At 43.1% G+C, this 14,768-nt stretch overlaps 1 protein-coding gene across 4 annotated transcripts in view; it reads right to left on the bottom strand.

Moving 5' to 3' along the window:
* HPSE2 (heparanase 2 (inactive)) overlaps positions 1-14,768 on the bottom strand; it is a 778,921-nt gene that overhangs the window by 17,762 nt on the left and 746,391 nt on the right. For all 4 annotated transcript variants that reach the window (XM_003255321.2, XM_003255319.2, XM_003255320.2 and 1 more), the window contains 2 exons: positions 14,567-14,712; positions 7,125-7,271 (listed from right to left, as the gene is read on the bottom strand). In XM_003255321.2, the coding sequence (XP_003255369.1) occupies positions 7,125-7,271; positions 14,567-14,712 (293 nt within the window). The remainder of the gene's footprint in view (positions 1-7,124; positions 7,272-14,566; positions 14,713-14,768) is intronic.

Below are 14,768 nucleotides of genomic sequence, written 5' to 3'. Positions count from 1 at the left end.
GTTTCTAGTAACAGAGATGAGCTCCTTTAGGAGATTCTTCTGAGCTCCTTTAGGAGATTCTGAGATTCATCTCAGAATCCCCTCCCCAACAGCCCCAAAACACCCCACATTAAATAGCTCTTGAAAGCCAGGTGAGGATATGGCCTAGCAATTGGAAAGATCAAGGGACATTCTGATCTGAAACATTCACATTGAACTTTACATTCAGAATTTCCCCCTAATTTGTCTACTTGGAACTCTTGAGCCCTTACAGCTATGGAACCACAATTCTTTTTTTTTTTTTGAGACGGAGTCTCGCTCTGTCACCCAAGGCTGGAGTGCAGTGGCGCGGTCTCAGCTCACTGCAACCTCCGCCTCCTGGGTTCATGCCATTCTCCTGCCTCATCCTCCCAAGTAGCTGAAACTACAGGCACCTGCCACCATGCCCAGCTAATTTTTTTTTGTATTTTTAGTAGAGACGAGGTTTCATCATGTTAGCCAGGGTGGTCTTGATCTCCTGACCTTGTGATCCCCCCACCTCGGCCTCCCAAAATGCTGGGATTATAGGCGTGAGCCACCACGCCCAGCCCAGGACCACAATTCTTTTAAAATTTTAGTCACTGCAAATTAGACCACTGAAGAGGAAGAAGTTATATCTGACACAAAGTAGGATCAATAAAACTGATGCATGGATGAAGAGATATACTTTCCAGTTTCCTTGGGAAGCCGCCCTTATTGGCATCTTTCCCTCAGAAATATACCTCTGAGAATGGGCTCTGTTAGGTGTGAGGGAGGTGAAGGTGCCTGTGTATATGGGGTTGGAATATAACCTATTGGTATTGATTTTTATATACCTCAAATTAAACAAATCTAGAATCATTGCTGGTTTTTAATAATCCCTTCGTTTGAGAAGAGCATAATAAAAACAGAAGAGAATTCCCCAGTTTTTCTGGAAAAAAAATGTGCTTTTACTAGAATTCTGTGACGGGGAGACAGTCTTAGAAGTAGCTCAGAGAAGAACTTTTAAAAGGGTCTGGGGCCAGGCATGGTGGCTCATGCTTGTAATCCAGCACTTTGGGAGGCTGCGACAGGTGGATCACCTGAGGTCAGGAGTTTGAGACCAGCCTGGCCAACATGGTGGAAACTCATCTTTACTAAAAATACAAAAATTGGCTGGGCGTGGTGGTGCATGCCTGTAGTCCCAACTGCTCAGGAGGTTGAGATGGGAGAATAGCTTGAACCTGGGGGGCAGAGGTTGCAGTGAGCTGAGGTCACACCACTGCACTCCAGCCTGGGTGACAGGGTGGGAGTCTGTCTAAAAAAAAAGGAGAGGGGGCAGTCTGAATTCTGGACCTGTGAAGAAAAGTTAATGAAACTGGCGTGAATTAGCCTGAAGGAGAAAACTTCTGGGTAACCTAATACTCTTCAAATATATTCGTTCTATAAGGAGCCTATGATGAAATGAACCCAGACAATATCATAACAGAGTCCAGTTATCCAAATGTATATTCATCTTATGTAATTATAATTTTATAGTACTGGACTGTTGGTGTAGCACATTGTTGAAAAAAGTGCACTGGAGTAAGGGTCAGGGGAACTGGATCCTAGGGACTTCTATCTTTGTCACTTCCTAGTTGTGTGACGCTTGAATAAGTCACTTAATATTTTAAGACTCAGTGTCTTCAACTCTAAAATGGAAGGGAGGCAGGAATTATTCTATATGCTTCGTGGTTCTGTCAGAAGGTTAAATGAGATAATGGCTATTAAAGTTTTTCATTATCTATAAAGTTGCAGCCATAGGTACAGTGGGCCCCAGTGTTCTTATAAAATTAAGTGTTTAGACAGGATTGAAATTGTGGTCACCCCTTTCTGAGAGGTCTTTAAATGTGGGGCATCCTCTGGTCCAGATGGCTTGGCCACAGACCGAAGGCTAGGGGAGAGAGCCAGATCACCTCCCAGTGTCACTCCACCTCAGGATTCTTGGCATCTGCTGGTTCCCTCAGGTCAATGTGTCAGAACAAAACAACCAATGTGATGAAAGTTGCTTCCCTTTATCCTAATTTTTGGAGTGTTTTCCCTCCAAATGGAATTGAACAAGGCACATAAGGGAGAACACTGGGATCTGACCTAACACCTGTTTTTGGTTTGCTTTTTCTCTGGAAAGGTAAGTCCTTTCGATTTTAGATGTCAGTTGGCTTGTGAGGCCAAACTTCATGTTGCTTCTCTGTTGAGGGACACTGGAGATATTTATCAGGTACAAATGATTCCCTAGAGCAGGGATCCCTAACCTCTGGGCCATGGATGAATCCTGTTAGGAACTGGGCTGCACAGTAGAAGGTGAGTGGTGGGTGAGCATTACCACCTGAGCTCCACCCCCTGTCAGATAAACAGCATCATCAGATTCTCATAGGAGTGTGAACCCTATTGTGAACTGCACACGCAAGAGATCACACTCCTTATGAGAATCTAATGCCTAATGATCTGAGGTGGAACAGTTTCATTCCCAAACCATCCCAAACCCCCCCACAGTCTGTGGAAAAACTGTCTTCCAGGAAACCAGTCCCTGGTGATAAAAAGGTTGGGGACCGCTGCCCTAGAGGACAGTGGTTATTGCTTTGTGATCACACAAGGCAATGGGTAGATTCTGTCTTTTGCAGATGCCCCCAAAATCTCCTCTGACTTATCCAGAATGGGAACTATTGTTCTGGATGTGAATGGGGCCATATTCCGGGAAAGTTGAGAAACCAGGTAACATGACAAGGGAGGGACCCACAGCTGGATTTTTTCTGGAAAACAAAACTAGCCAGATACTGCCACCACTTCCTCTAGTCATAGAGCCTCTTTGTGTGGCCTCTTAGTGGCTTGACTTTGCTGGTGACCACTGAGAACACAGGCTCCAAAAGTGAAGAGGAAGCAGGGGGAATGGGGACCAGAAGAGAATAGAATTTCAGAGCTCAAAGGGAAGCTATAATCTCTTGTCCAACCCCCGACTGAGGAAGGAATCCTAGAGCACCTCTGAGATGGCTGCTCACACTCTGATTAATAGGCTACCTCCTGAGAAAGCCTGTCCTGACCTCGGTCAGACCAGGCAAGCCTTTGGAAAACGAGCTCATTTTGTAGTGAAATCTATCTCTTTTAAATTGCACTCCTTGGTTTTCTGTCATTTTGGAGTATTCTAGGCCAAATCTGTTTAATTTCATTTGGCAGTCCTCTGAAGAAAGTCCTCATGACTTACCTTACTTTTCTCCTCTGAACTAAATTTCCCCATTTCCTTCAGCTACTCCCTGAAGAATATGTGTTCCAGATGCAGAATACTCTTGTTTGTACACACTGCAATTTTCTAAAACTTCTGTCCTATGGGCTAGAGAGCACCCACTTTTTGTCTGGTTCCTAGAATAAGAACAGTCTCTTATATAAGGAGTTGGGACTGGAGTAGGGGGGTCTTACGATTGGTTCATTCACTGAGATGGGAAACAAGAACCTTCTTGTGAATGTAGTTGCCTAGACCATACATAAATAGTGACCCCAAGGGTGCTTCCTGTGTGATACTTGACATACCTTAGCTCTGAGTTCACATAGAGATGCCCTTTCAGAGATTTCAAATCTTCCCAGGCCCAGTGGCAATTCTAAGAGAATGAGAATTACCCCATGTCCTCGAACAATCAAAGAAGTCTTCAGGCCTCTCTCTACTCCTGAAACACTAGACCAGAATACCCAACTGGTGGCTTGAATTGGGGCAGGGGGCACTGACTTGCTCTATATCCTCTTCCTGGTTCCTCCAGACAGGAGCAATTGCACATTCCTCTGCTCCCAGAACTTTCTATCCCCTTCTGAGCTAATATGGCTTCAAGCTGTAGCAAGAACTAGCAGACATAGAACACAGAGTCTGGCCCCAGAGGCTTATAAAAGAGAAAGAGACACCAAAGGCTGAAATCACTTCCTAGCATTTCCTTTCATCCCTTTCTGCACAGTCTGCTTCACTGAAACCACACCCTTCCTGTGAGACCCCCATCACGGACCACTCAGCTCTTTAGTGGCTGCTGAGCAGAGCACTAGATGTGGTCTTGAACATGTACATGAGACAGTCCCTGTCTGGCAGCTTACAGTCCACCATGGCACAGCCCAGGGTCGAGCCAATAAGGTCTAGAATAGGAGAGGTGTTAAACTGGCAGTAATTTATAGGCAGAACAGACTCAGAAGAATGAAGGCCCAACATTTCACAGTGAATTAGTGGCAGGATCAGGGGCTGGAATCCAGTTCCCTTGAATTCCAATCCAAAACTCTCTAATCCAACATATGTAAAATCATTATGAGTGTATCTGTATTTATATTTATAGATGTATGCATATGCTTAGGTTTGTGGAAGGCTTTATTTCAACCATATTTTCCAAATTGAGTCTCATAATAATCCCATTTGACAGTTAAGGAAGCTCAGGTTTGATCACAAAAATAAATGGTAGCATCTGAATTCAGATCCTCACCTTCTAATTCCAGTTCCAATGTTCTTCCAATTACCTGACATTATTATTTGAGCTCAGTGGGTGTTACCAAATCCTTCTTAGGGATCCCTGTAGAATGAAATTCTCTTTGTCCTTGTCCCTCTCCTATATTTTTTTTTTTGAGACAGAGTCTTGCTCTGTTGCCCAGGCTAGAGTGCAGTGGTGTGATCTCAGCTCACTGCAACCTCTGCCTCCCAGGTTCAAGTGATTCTCCTGCCTTGGGCTCCCAGGTAGCTGGGATTACAGGTGCTCACCACCACACCTGGCTAATTTTTGTATTTTTTTTGTACAGAAGGGGTTTCACCATGTTGGCCAGGCTCATCTTGAACTCCTGACCTCAAGTAATCCCCCCTCCTCAGCCTCCCAAAGTGTTGGGATTACAGGTGTGAGCCACTGTGCCTGGCTGGTTTCCTACATTCTTAACAAAGTTGTAACACAACTCCTCACTATTATGGTGATGGCAAAAGTTGAACATATGGCATGTTGCTAGCCAGTGGGAGTCAGTCCCTTCAGTCACCCTTAAGGATAGGTATAGAAAGACAGGGGTTAAGGTGTGGCCAGCTCCAAACAGCAGGTGAATCATCTTGGAGGCAGGGACATAGGGGTGGGGCGAATAGGTTTAGAGGCCTGCCCGCATCCTTGGTTGGAGGGAAAAGAAGCTCATAAAAAAATGCTACCCTTGACTATCATCTTCTGTTTCATCCTTTTGCTTTTTTGTAATTCATAGCATGACTTTTTATCATAATCCTAACAAATGTCTTGTCAACAGATTATCTTAAAAGTCTGAAAACATTCCTCTTTGGAAGAACATTCTTAGGGAAAGCAATTGTATCCTTCCTCTTTCTCAACCAGCCAGATTTCTGAGTTGAGGAAAAGGAAGGCAATGGACATTTACTGAGCATTTACTATGTGTCAGGAACTTTACACAGATTACCTCATTTACTTTGCTCCACAAGAGAGGTTTCACAGATGACGAAACTGTAACTCACAGAGATGACATAACTTGCCTAAAGACACACAGCCAGCAAGTAACAGAGCAGGGATGGACACTTTGGCTTGTTAGACTAAAGCATTTGGCCAGTCCCCTCCACACAGTGCACACAGTCTTCCTGACACTGGGCAGGCTCAGCTTCTAAGCTCTTCGGTTCCAGAGGACCCTAACCAGAGAACCCTAATCACTGCTGCAGTCAGCCCTTCTGTCAGAAATGGCTTTGCAGATCATTATTTAATGGCAGCAGGAGATTTAAATGCACTCATGAGCCTCAGAAAATCACACCCAGGATGAGAGTTTTCAAGCTGCACAGGACTTTACCACATACACAACAACCCTTGAAATCTGAAGATTAGGAAACTGAGGCCAAAGGATTAGGATAAAATAATTTTCCCAGGTCATATGATTATTTAGTGGCAAAGCTGGGACCAGAACCAGGTCTCCTGCCTAGGATGAAGGCCAGGAATTCAGCACACTCATCATGAACTACTCAGAAGTGGAGAGAAAGGGGATAAAATACTCAATAGAGTCCTGCTGACATAGGTAGGACCGGGAAGAAAGAAAAGCAGACGCAATGTACATGTAGCCAGAAAAAAGAGCCAGCATGTGAACCGAGACTGAAAATGAAGATCTAGGGTGGGCTAAAGACTCAGTAAGTGACTTCCCAGATTGTTTTTTCTCCCATTGCAAATACAATTGGAAGCCAAATGCAAGCCACCAAGGTTGCAGTGAAACAGTGAATAATTATAGCACAAATATTTGTGGGCAGCTGTTGGAGTGCAAGCCACCTGCTCCAAGTTTACAGCTTTGTTAAACTTGGTAAACATTAAAAATGGAATAGGAATGCCTCCAGTCTGTGCAGCATCCCATACCCTTCCTGAGGGGCCTTACTCGGGGAGCTGGGGTGGCCTTGCCCTTCACCAGGCCCTTCTCACTGTGGCCTAGAGTTGTTCTGTTTGTAGAGATCCATGTTGTCAAGTCTCTAATAGAGACTGAGGGAGGCAGGGAGTGTCACAGAATCGTTTATTTGTAGAGTTTTCAAAGGGTCACAGAGCCCTCAAAATATAATCTCTGTCCTATTATTCAGATGAAGAAGCTGAGATGGAGCAGTGAGGTGCTCAAGTCATAAAGTTAGGGGCAGGATAGACTCTTTATCTCTGACCTTTTGAGCACTAAACTCTTTGTTTAGTGCTCCTTCCTGTGAGACCTGTGAGGTTAATAGAAGGTAACAACAAGGGAGTCAGCATTACAGAATGTTACAGCTGTGAGGGACATGGTTCTCAACTACCAGGATGTTTGGTTGCTACATGACCATGGGGCACTACTGGCATTTAGTGAGCAGCAGCCAAGGATGCTGAACAGCTTACAACGTGATAGTCGTGTATAACGAAGAATTATCTCACTCAAATACCGAGTACCCTTGTTGAGAAATACTTTCTCCACCATTTGACTTTACAATTGAGGAATCTAAGATAGGGACGGGCTTGAGCATGTTCCCAAAAGGAGTCAGCAGTCACCTGACCCCAGACCGTTCTTTGTCCTACTCCATCCACTGAGCCCTTGAGAGAATTAGTAGCAACCTTGGTGTCTTCAGCTCCCCCCTCCCTTAGCTCCTGCTGCACTTGCTCCCGAGCTATTTTCAGGTTGGCACGTACTTGGACTTTAGGCCCTCCTGCCCATAGGGCTGCAGCAGGTACTGGTGAACGAGCTTGTCTCTGAGAGTCCCAGTCAGCTTGATTTTCTTTCTTGATCGATGCAAATTGATGATAAAAAGTGTAATGGACCCACGAACGTAGTTGTGGCTGAGATCCAGAGAAAGAGAGAAGTGAAAGATGGAAACAAAGTGGTCAGTTAGATGCTTCTAAATAATTTATAGACTGTACAAAATATGAACAGCCCAGAAAATGGCACTTAAAAACTTGGCCACCATAGACCCTAAAAGACAGGAAGGCCTTGTTATTGTGGTTTCTTGCAAAGATGATAGCCACTTCCTGCCACACTTCTTTTGTTTTTGTTTAAATTTATTGCAATGATTTTAGAAAATAAAATGTATATATTTTATGGCATATATTACCATAGTATGGAAGTAAAACATGCTGATTGCAAAAAAGGAAAAATATTGAGAAACAAAAAGAAGAAAAAGAAAATTCCCCATAACTCTCATATCTTGAGATATGATAATATTTTGGCAAACATTCTTCCAGTATTTTTTAGTTTATTAATTTGACAAATATTTATTGAGTACTTTGACACATTATTACTCAGTTTTTACATAACTGGAATCACATTATTCACAGAGATTTTTTTGCATTAATGAACATCTTAAACATATTCCCATGTGATTCTATCTTTTTCTACTTATAGAAGAATACTAAACTTTTCAATCATAGAAGTGTAACATAATTTATTTAACTAATCCCCTAGGTTTGCAGTTCAGACAACTCATGTTTGAACATTTTTGCCATTATAAATTATGTCATGTATATAAACTTTTTATTTCTGATGGATAAAGTCCTAGACGTTGGAATCATTAGTCCAAGGGAAATGTGTGTTGTATGATTCCTCATCAAATTTTCCAGTTCATTCCCAGTGGTGTACCTCCCTGTGGGAAGATTTTTTCTTCCTGCCCTACTGAGTGATCGTGTGATTTGCTTTGTCCAATGAAATGTGAGTGGACTTGGTAAAACCTCTAGGCAGAAGCTTTGGGACTCAGCCCATCTTTTGCCATGTTTCATTTCCCTTTGCCAAAAGACTGACAATGTTCTTGACAAAGGCTATTCTATTGAATGAAGATGATGTGGGCAGAGGTACAGTTGAGCCATGATGGACAAGCAGTGTGAATGAGAAATACATTTTCTTATTGAAAGCCATAGAGATTTGGGGATTATTCATTATTGCAGCATAACCTCACCTATCCTGACAGATACACACTTTTTGATGACATTGATATTAACTCTCTAGGAAGCTTTCACTGATTTTGCTCCCACCTGCTCTGTATGAGAGCACCTATTTCCTCATACCCCTAAGAACACTTCAAATGTGTTTTTTTAAAATACCTTTGTTAACCTGAGAGGTGAAAATGGGATTTCAATGTTGTATTAATTTGTGTTTTTAAAAATTAATACTGACATGCAGCATTTTTTCATTTACCATTTCATTTCTTCTTTTCTAAGCTGACCATGTCCTTTGCCTGCCTGCCTGCCTGCCTGCCTGCCTTCCTTCCTTCCTTCCTTCCTTCCTTCCTTCCTTCCTCCCTTCCTTCCTTCCTTCCTTCCTTCCTTTCCTTCCTTTCTTTCTTTTTTTTCTCTGTCGCCCAGGCTGGAGTGCAGTGGCGCGATCTTGGCTCACTGCAACCTCCGCCTCCCGCGTTCAGGCGATTCTCCTGCCTCAGCCTCCCTGGTAGCTGAGATTACAGGTGTAAGCCACCACACCCAGCTAATTTTTGTATTTTTAGTAGAGATGGGATTTCACCATGTTGGCCAGGCTGGTCTCGAACTCCTGACCTCAAGTGATCACCCACCTTGGCCTCCCAAAGTGCTGGGATTACAGGCGTTAGACAATGTGCCCGGACACCTTTGCCTATTTTTCTGTTGATTTATTAAAACAATTTATTTATTAAAGACTAGTATTTTGTCTGCAAAATTTCCCCCAGTTTTCTTTGACCATTTCAGTTTATTTACATTGTATTTTAATATATAAAAGTTAAAAAACTTTTATGTAGTCGAATTTATCTTTTTGATTTCTTCTTTTGCTGTTTTACCTACCTCAAGATTATAAAACTATTCACCATTTTGGAATCTTTTTAAATGAGCATAAGATGTTCAGAAGTCTGAGAGAACTATATGCCTACATGCACAAGCCCTTCAGCATGTATCAGCAAAACTATAATGATTTCCTTCTCTCTGTAGGAAAAAATGCTTAGTTTCTAAGGGGTCCCTTAGGGCCCCATCTGGATAGATTAATGAGAGGAAACAGAAAAAAATGACCCAGCCCCACCTTCAAAGGAGGAGTTGAGAGAAACTCTAAGTCAACTTTGCCCACAGGAAAGCATCATTCCTTGTAGAAATAACACCCCTCCATCCTGGGTCACTCACCTCTGCTTCTAAAGGTGCTAATTAAGAGTTGAGTGACAAAGGACAGGTCAGTATGGTGACATGGAGTTTTTTATTTTTGTTTTTGTTTAGAAGCACAGTTTCCAGGGCTCTTCCCTGGAGATTTTGATGCAATCTATTTGGGATTAGGGACTGGGAATCTATACTTAAAAAAATCTTTCTGGGATATTTGGCAGAAGAATTGGGTTTGGGAACCACTTGCTTAGAACAATCCATGAGGATTATGAGAAGAACTACTGAAGTATATCCTGCTGGCTGTGCGTCAGAGGATTTTTCTTGCATCTGCAGGAGGGTACATTATTGTGTTCAAGGCTTTTGGATGCCTGCATTTGTGTTCTGATAAATTATTAAAACGACTCTTCCACCCGGTTCCTCCTCCGCCAGTCCTTCTTAATCTCCTGCAACATGTGAACTAGCTTTTGTAGCTAAATGAGTTAGGTCAGAAGAGAATGCCAGTTGATTTAAGCAGACTTGTGTCCCCAGAACTCTGAAGAAGGATGCTGGCAGCCTGAATCAGTGTTGACCATCATTAAAGAAGAACATTGACTCTATCCCATTGGTGGGGTTTCAGCTTAGCTTAGCTATCTGTAAAACTGAGGAAGACACCATTAATTGCGGATCTCTAGGCTTCAGAGTGGGAGCAAAATCCATGTGGATGGGTATCAATTTTGCCAGACTGCAGTAAACTCTTTTGCTAGCTACCATCAAACAACACTCTCAAAGGCTAGCAGTGGAGGAGGAGAGAGCCACATGCTTGCATTTATGAGTTTCTCCTCTGCAGAGCTGGGGCAGAATGAGCCCTTGGAGACTGCAGAAGAGAAGGTGGGATGTGGGGAAGTGGTGGGTGGGAGGGAGACCTGAAATCACAGCACTGCTGCAGAGAAAGCTGTCTCTTTCAAGCTGTTTGGCAGTGGTCTGATTTCCACTTACATAGTTCCCCTGGGGAAGACAAACCAGCACAGCCCAGAGACCCACATACAGAGGCTCTCAGAACTCATAGTGCCTTCTCAGGTAGGAACTGGCATTAAAGACTGCCTCAGCCATCCCTCTCCCTGCTTGGCTTATGGGCAAGGACATTAAGCGAGGCCTTTTTGCTGCAAAGACACATTCTTGGCTGGGGAGTGCAGCACCAACCTGAAAGTAGTGTGTTGAGAATCCAAATTCCTGAGGAACATATATTCTCTGACCACAGAAAAATGATCTTGGAGAAAATGGTGTCTGAAGGCTTGGCCTGCAAGCATTTGCTGGCCTTCTGATGTTATCAAGTCGAGGTGGCTTTTGGTTATCTTAGTGAATGTTCCTTTCAGGAGAGAAGTTGTCTGAGAGGACCATCTATCTTGCCCCATGTCTCACTCATGGGTGAGATTTTTTTTTTTTCACGAGCAGAGAATCCATGTATCTGGAGTTCATTTTTTCTGGCTGTTCTTTTTCTGCCTGACATTTCTCTGTGTTGCCATGGGAGGAGGGGGAAGTGAGTCAGGGAAGGGAGGCTGGAATTGGAATATCCTAAATGTAAGAGGTGGGGAATGTCATATGGGGAGGTGCATCTTGACTTCCAGATAGAAAACAGTCATATTCTAGAAATGTCTCCAGTGAAGCTGGGAGGCTGGGAAAGGGAAAGGAGGATGATGCTTTGCAGTCCACAGTCATTCCCACTGAAAGTCAATGTGCTTGAAACTGGGTTGATCCATTGTCTCCAAATCTAATTCAAAGGTTTTGGGTTCGGTAAAAGCCAGGCCATGTTTTGCCAAACATTTTTTCCCTTAATTTCAAAGCCCCTGTGTATTTTAAGGGAAATTTAATCCACATGTTTCTGATTCATTTACACTTAACTCATCAAAATATTGTTTTGTAAGAGCCATTTGATGTCCAAGAAGCCTCAGGAACCATTTTTATGAGTCTTTAAAAAAACTTCTTCTGAAAAACAGGAAGTCATGTTTTGCCAATAATAAATGAACTTGAACCCCAAAAGGCTTAATTTTGCTTCAGCATCCACCAGGTTCCAATTGGTTCTGAACTTGGCTAAGGACCTTATCTCCACCCCAGAAACATACATTGTTTCAGCAGAATGGCTCATAAAAAGAGGCTTCCTCATCAAAACTTGATTGTTCTCTGAACAAGAAGATCGAGGATGGGAACTGCCATTCTGTCAGTGTCCTAATTTGTTAATTCTAGAACAGAAAACAGAAAAGCACCTGCTGGTGGTGGGTGGTATGAGGATCTAACTTTTTCTCCTAAATTAATCATAAGAGACAGCACTCTACAAGATCAGAAATGACCCACAATGCAAGGGGCTGCCATGACAGGTGCTGAGGTATCCACATAGGGGTTGCATGACTGTCGGGAGATGTGAAATGGATTCCTGCGTTGAACCGGCACTCGGCTGAATGATTTCTAAGGGCTCTTTCCAAATGTAACATTCTTTGCATTATTAATGCTGTTATTTGCATGTAGGTGTGATACCATAGAACCTTTGAAATTCAATAAAATAACTGCGAATATCTGGAAAGATGCTTGTCACACAGCAAGTATTCAATACACACTCGAGTGCAGGGGTTGTTGTTTTAATAGACACTTTCTCTGGATGATTCTACTCATAAGTTTATACCTTCTCCCCATTCCCTGTTTTGACCTGGGACAAATATTTTCAGAGTATTCATCAAGGTTGAATAGTGTGAATCCACCATGCCCACTCTGGGGTAATTCTCTGATTTTGGCCTATTGGCCACAGATAAATGACTCAGCAGTGCTTCCTTAATGGCACATGATTTCTCAGAGAGGTGAACAGATACTTCTACCTTTGAGCTGCCCTAGCTGGACACTGACACCTGTTGACATGGAGGAGCCCTGCAACCTCAGCCAGCTCCGTGCATTCATTGTGGGTTTTCTTTATGAATCTAATAGGAACAAAAACACCTTCACCCCAATTATTATCATTAGGGTCACATGTAGAATGGATTATGAAAGTCTTTTCTTTCTGTCTTTTTAACAGAGAGTGAGAGAGGTTGTACTGATAGAAGCCCAGTGACACCGTTTCTCTAGAGAGGTTCTGGAGTGACTTTGCATAGAAATTAGAGGAGAGCTGGTGGTGTAGACAGAGAGTCTTGAATGCAGATAATTTCAGTAGCTTGTTTGAGGTCTCATGCTACGGAATGGTAGAATTCCTAACCACTCCACCATAGCATTTCCTTCTGGCTGATGTGGTAATATCAAAGGGGAAGAAAGCTCTAACTCCAAATCAACAGTAACATCTTGATGCCCAAATTCTGCATTCATTCATTCATTTGCAAACCTTTCCTGGGATCTTCATGCCAGTCACTACATTAGACACCAAGAATACAAAAATGAATGAGACACTGGCCGTGAGTTCATGGTACACTCAGAATATTAATGACAACTTCCCATGAAAATGTTAAAGAATGAGGATGAACACTCAAATGAGATTATGTGAGGAGGCTTCTGTGAGGAGATGCAAATCCTGCTAAGCCCATGGCTGCGGATATTTTTTTCCCCCGAGTCCTCAGACTAGTAGTATAAAGGCCACAGACCGATATGCTTTCCAACAGGGATATAAGGTGCCAAGAGTAATTTTTCTATCTTGAGTCTGGGGGTCCACCTTTTGGGTGGTTACCTCAGGGCCAGGGCAGAGACAAGGAATACAATGTTTCCTTGTGTGATGATCAGATAACTCCAGGCCAAGGCCATAAAGCAGTCACTCTCTGTCAGGTATTGCATTGAGCTTCCTGTTGAGCAAAAGGGATGTTGAAAGCCTCTGGCCTCTGCCCAAGCCAGCCTCCCCTCATTTACAATAGGCACTTGTATCTACTGACAAGACAACTGGCCCCTGCCCCCCCTCTGCTCAGAGTGATTCTTTGAAAAGTCTTATCATGATAAATTAATTGGCTTGGCTCCTCTCTCATCAAGGAAGGAGAAGGAGCATCTGTTGTAACCTGACCACTCCAAGCTCTTTGTACTAGGTACTCCCCTTGATCAGTTCCCGATAGGCCTGGGCTGGAATGAAGGTCTGGCTGGAGGCACTTGCTTACCATTCCCTGCCCTGTATCCCCCCCACCAGGTTTTCTTTGCATTAAGAGAAAGAGAAAGAATTATCTTTTCCAGGGCAGCCTACTCTGCCTTAAACAGGAAGTGATGTAAGAAAGCCATATTTGGCCAGATGGATTTTGCTTTAGGCACCTCCCATCCCCGATTTAAAGTTTTCCCTTATGGTCTTCATGTGTTAAGATTTTTTATCTGCCAAACTTATATTTATTGATAATTAATTTTCCTGTTTGTTTTAGAGACAACTGTAATGACAACCAGTGCTTCAGATCAAAAAGAAAAGGATAACCCCACACTACCACATTAGGTTGTTATAAGTCCAGAGCCCTCAGAAAAGGAAGCCAAGATTTCACTTAGCCTCTTAATTATTAAAATAGCTGAAAAGATTTTCAAAACACTGGAAATGGCTTGAAAGCTGGCATGACCATCTCTGGGCACTCCTTTAGTTCTGGGGACCCCCAGCTTGGTCTAGGGCTAGGTTTCTAGTGGCATATCTCTCCAGCATGCATCTTAAAAAGGGAGATTTATTTTCTCAAGCTTTGCTGGTGGATCATAGGAAAAGATTTTACACCTCTTGACTTGGCTAAAGCTTAGGCACACAAAAAAGCCTCATGGGCATTACATCAACTGGCACAGAGAAAATGCCCAATGAAAATGCGTTGGATGAATAAGTAAATGAACAAATGGCAAGAATTTTAGGAATCTTTTATGATTAATCCTCTAAGTATGAGAAGGGAGGGTTTACTTGGAGTAAAAGCTATTTACCAGAAATTATTTGAAACCTGCAAAGAGCAGGTATGGTGATTCCAGAAGCAAAAAGGTTTTGATAAGATTAGTGAATGGAGATAAGTCTTGAAGGGGTCCCAAATGGTATGGGGTGGGAGCCCCTTGGGTGGCCTTTCTGTGCCATCTCTCTGAGGACTTACCTGTGGTGGTTTGTGCAGTGAGCATAAATCCTTAGTTTGTCCCGGATCACTCGGCCAGGTCGTGGCTTCCGCTGGAGCCCAGCCACATGCACAGCCAAGACTTTGGGGCCGATCAGACGCTTGTAGAGGAGAGAGAGCCAGTAGTCCTGAGGAGAAAACAGAGGGAGAGGGTCAGGGAGAGGACACATGCTTAGGTGTTCTG

The sequence above is a fragment of the Nomascus leucogenys genome, chromosome 3 (assembly GCF_006542625.1).
Source record: "Nomascus leucogenys isolate Asia chromosome 3, Asia_NLE_v1, whole genome shotgun sequence".
Classification (NCBI taxonomy): domain Eukaryota; kingdom Metazoa; phylum Chordata; class Mammalia; order Primates; family Hylobatidae; genus Nomascus; species Nomascus leucogenys.
This window is presented reverse-complemented; position numbering and strand designations above follow the sequence as displayed.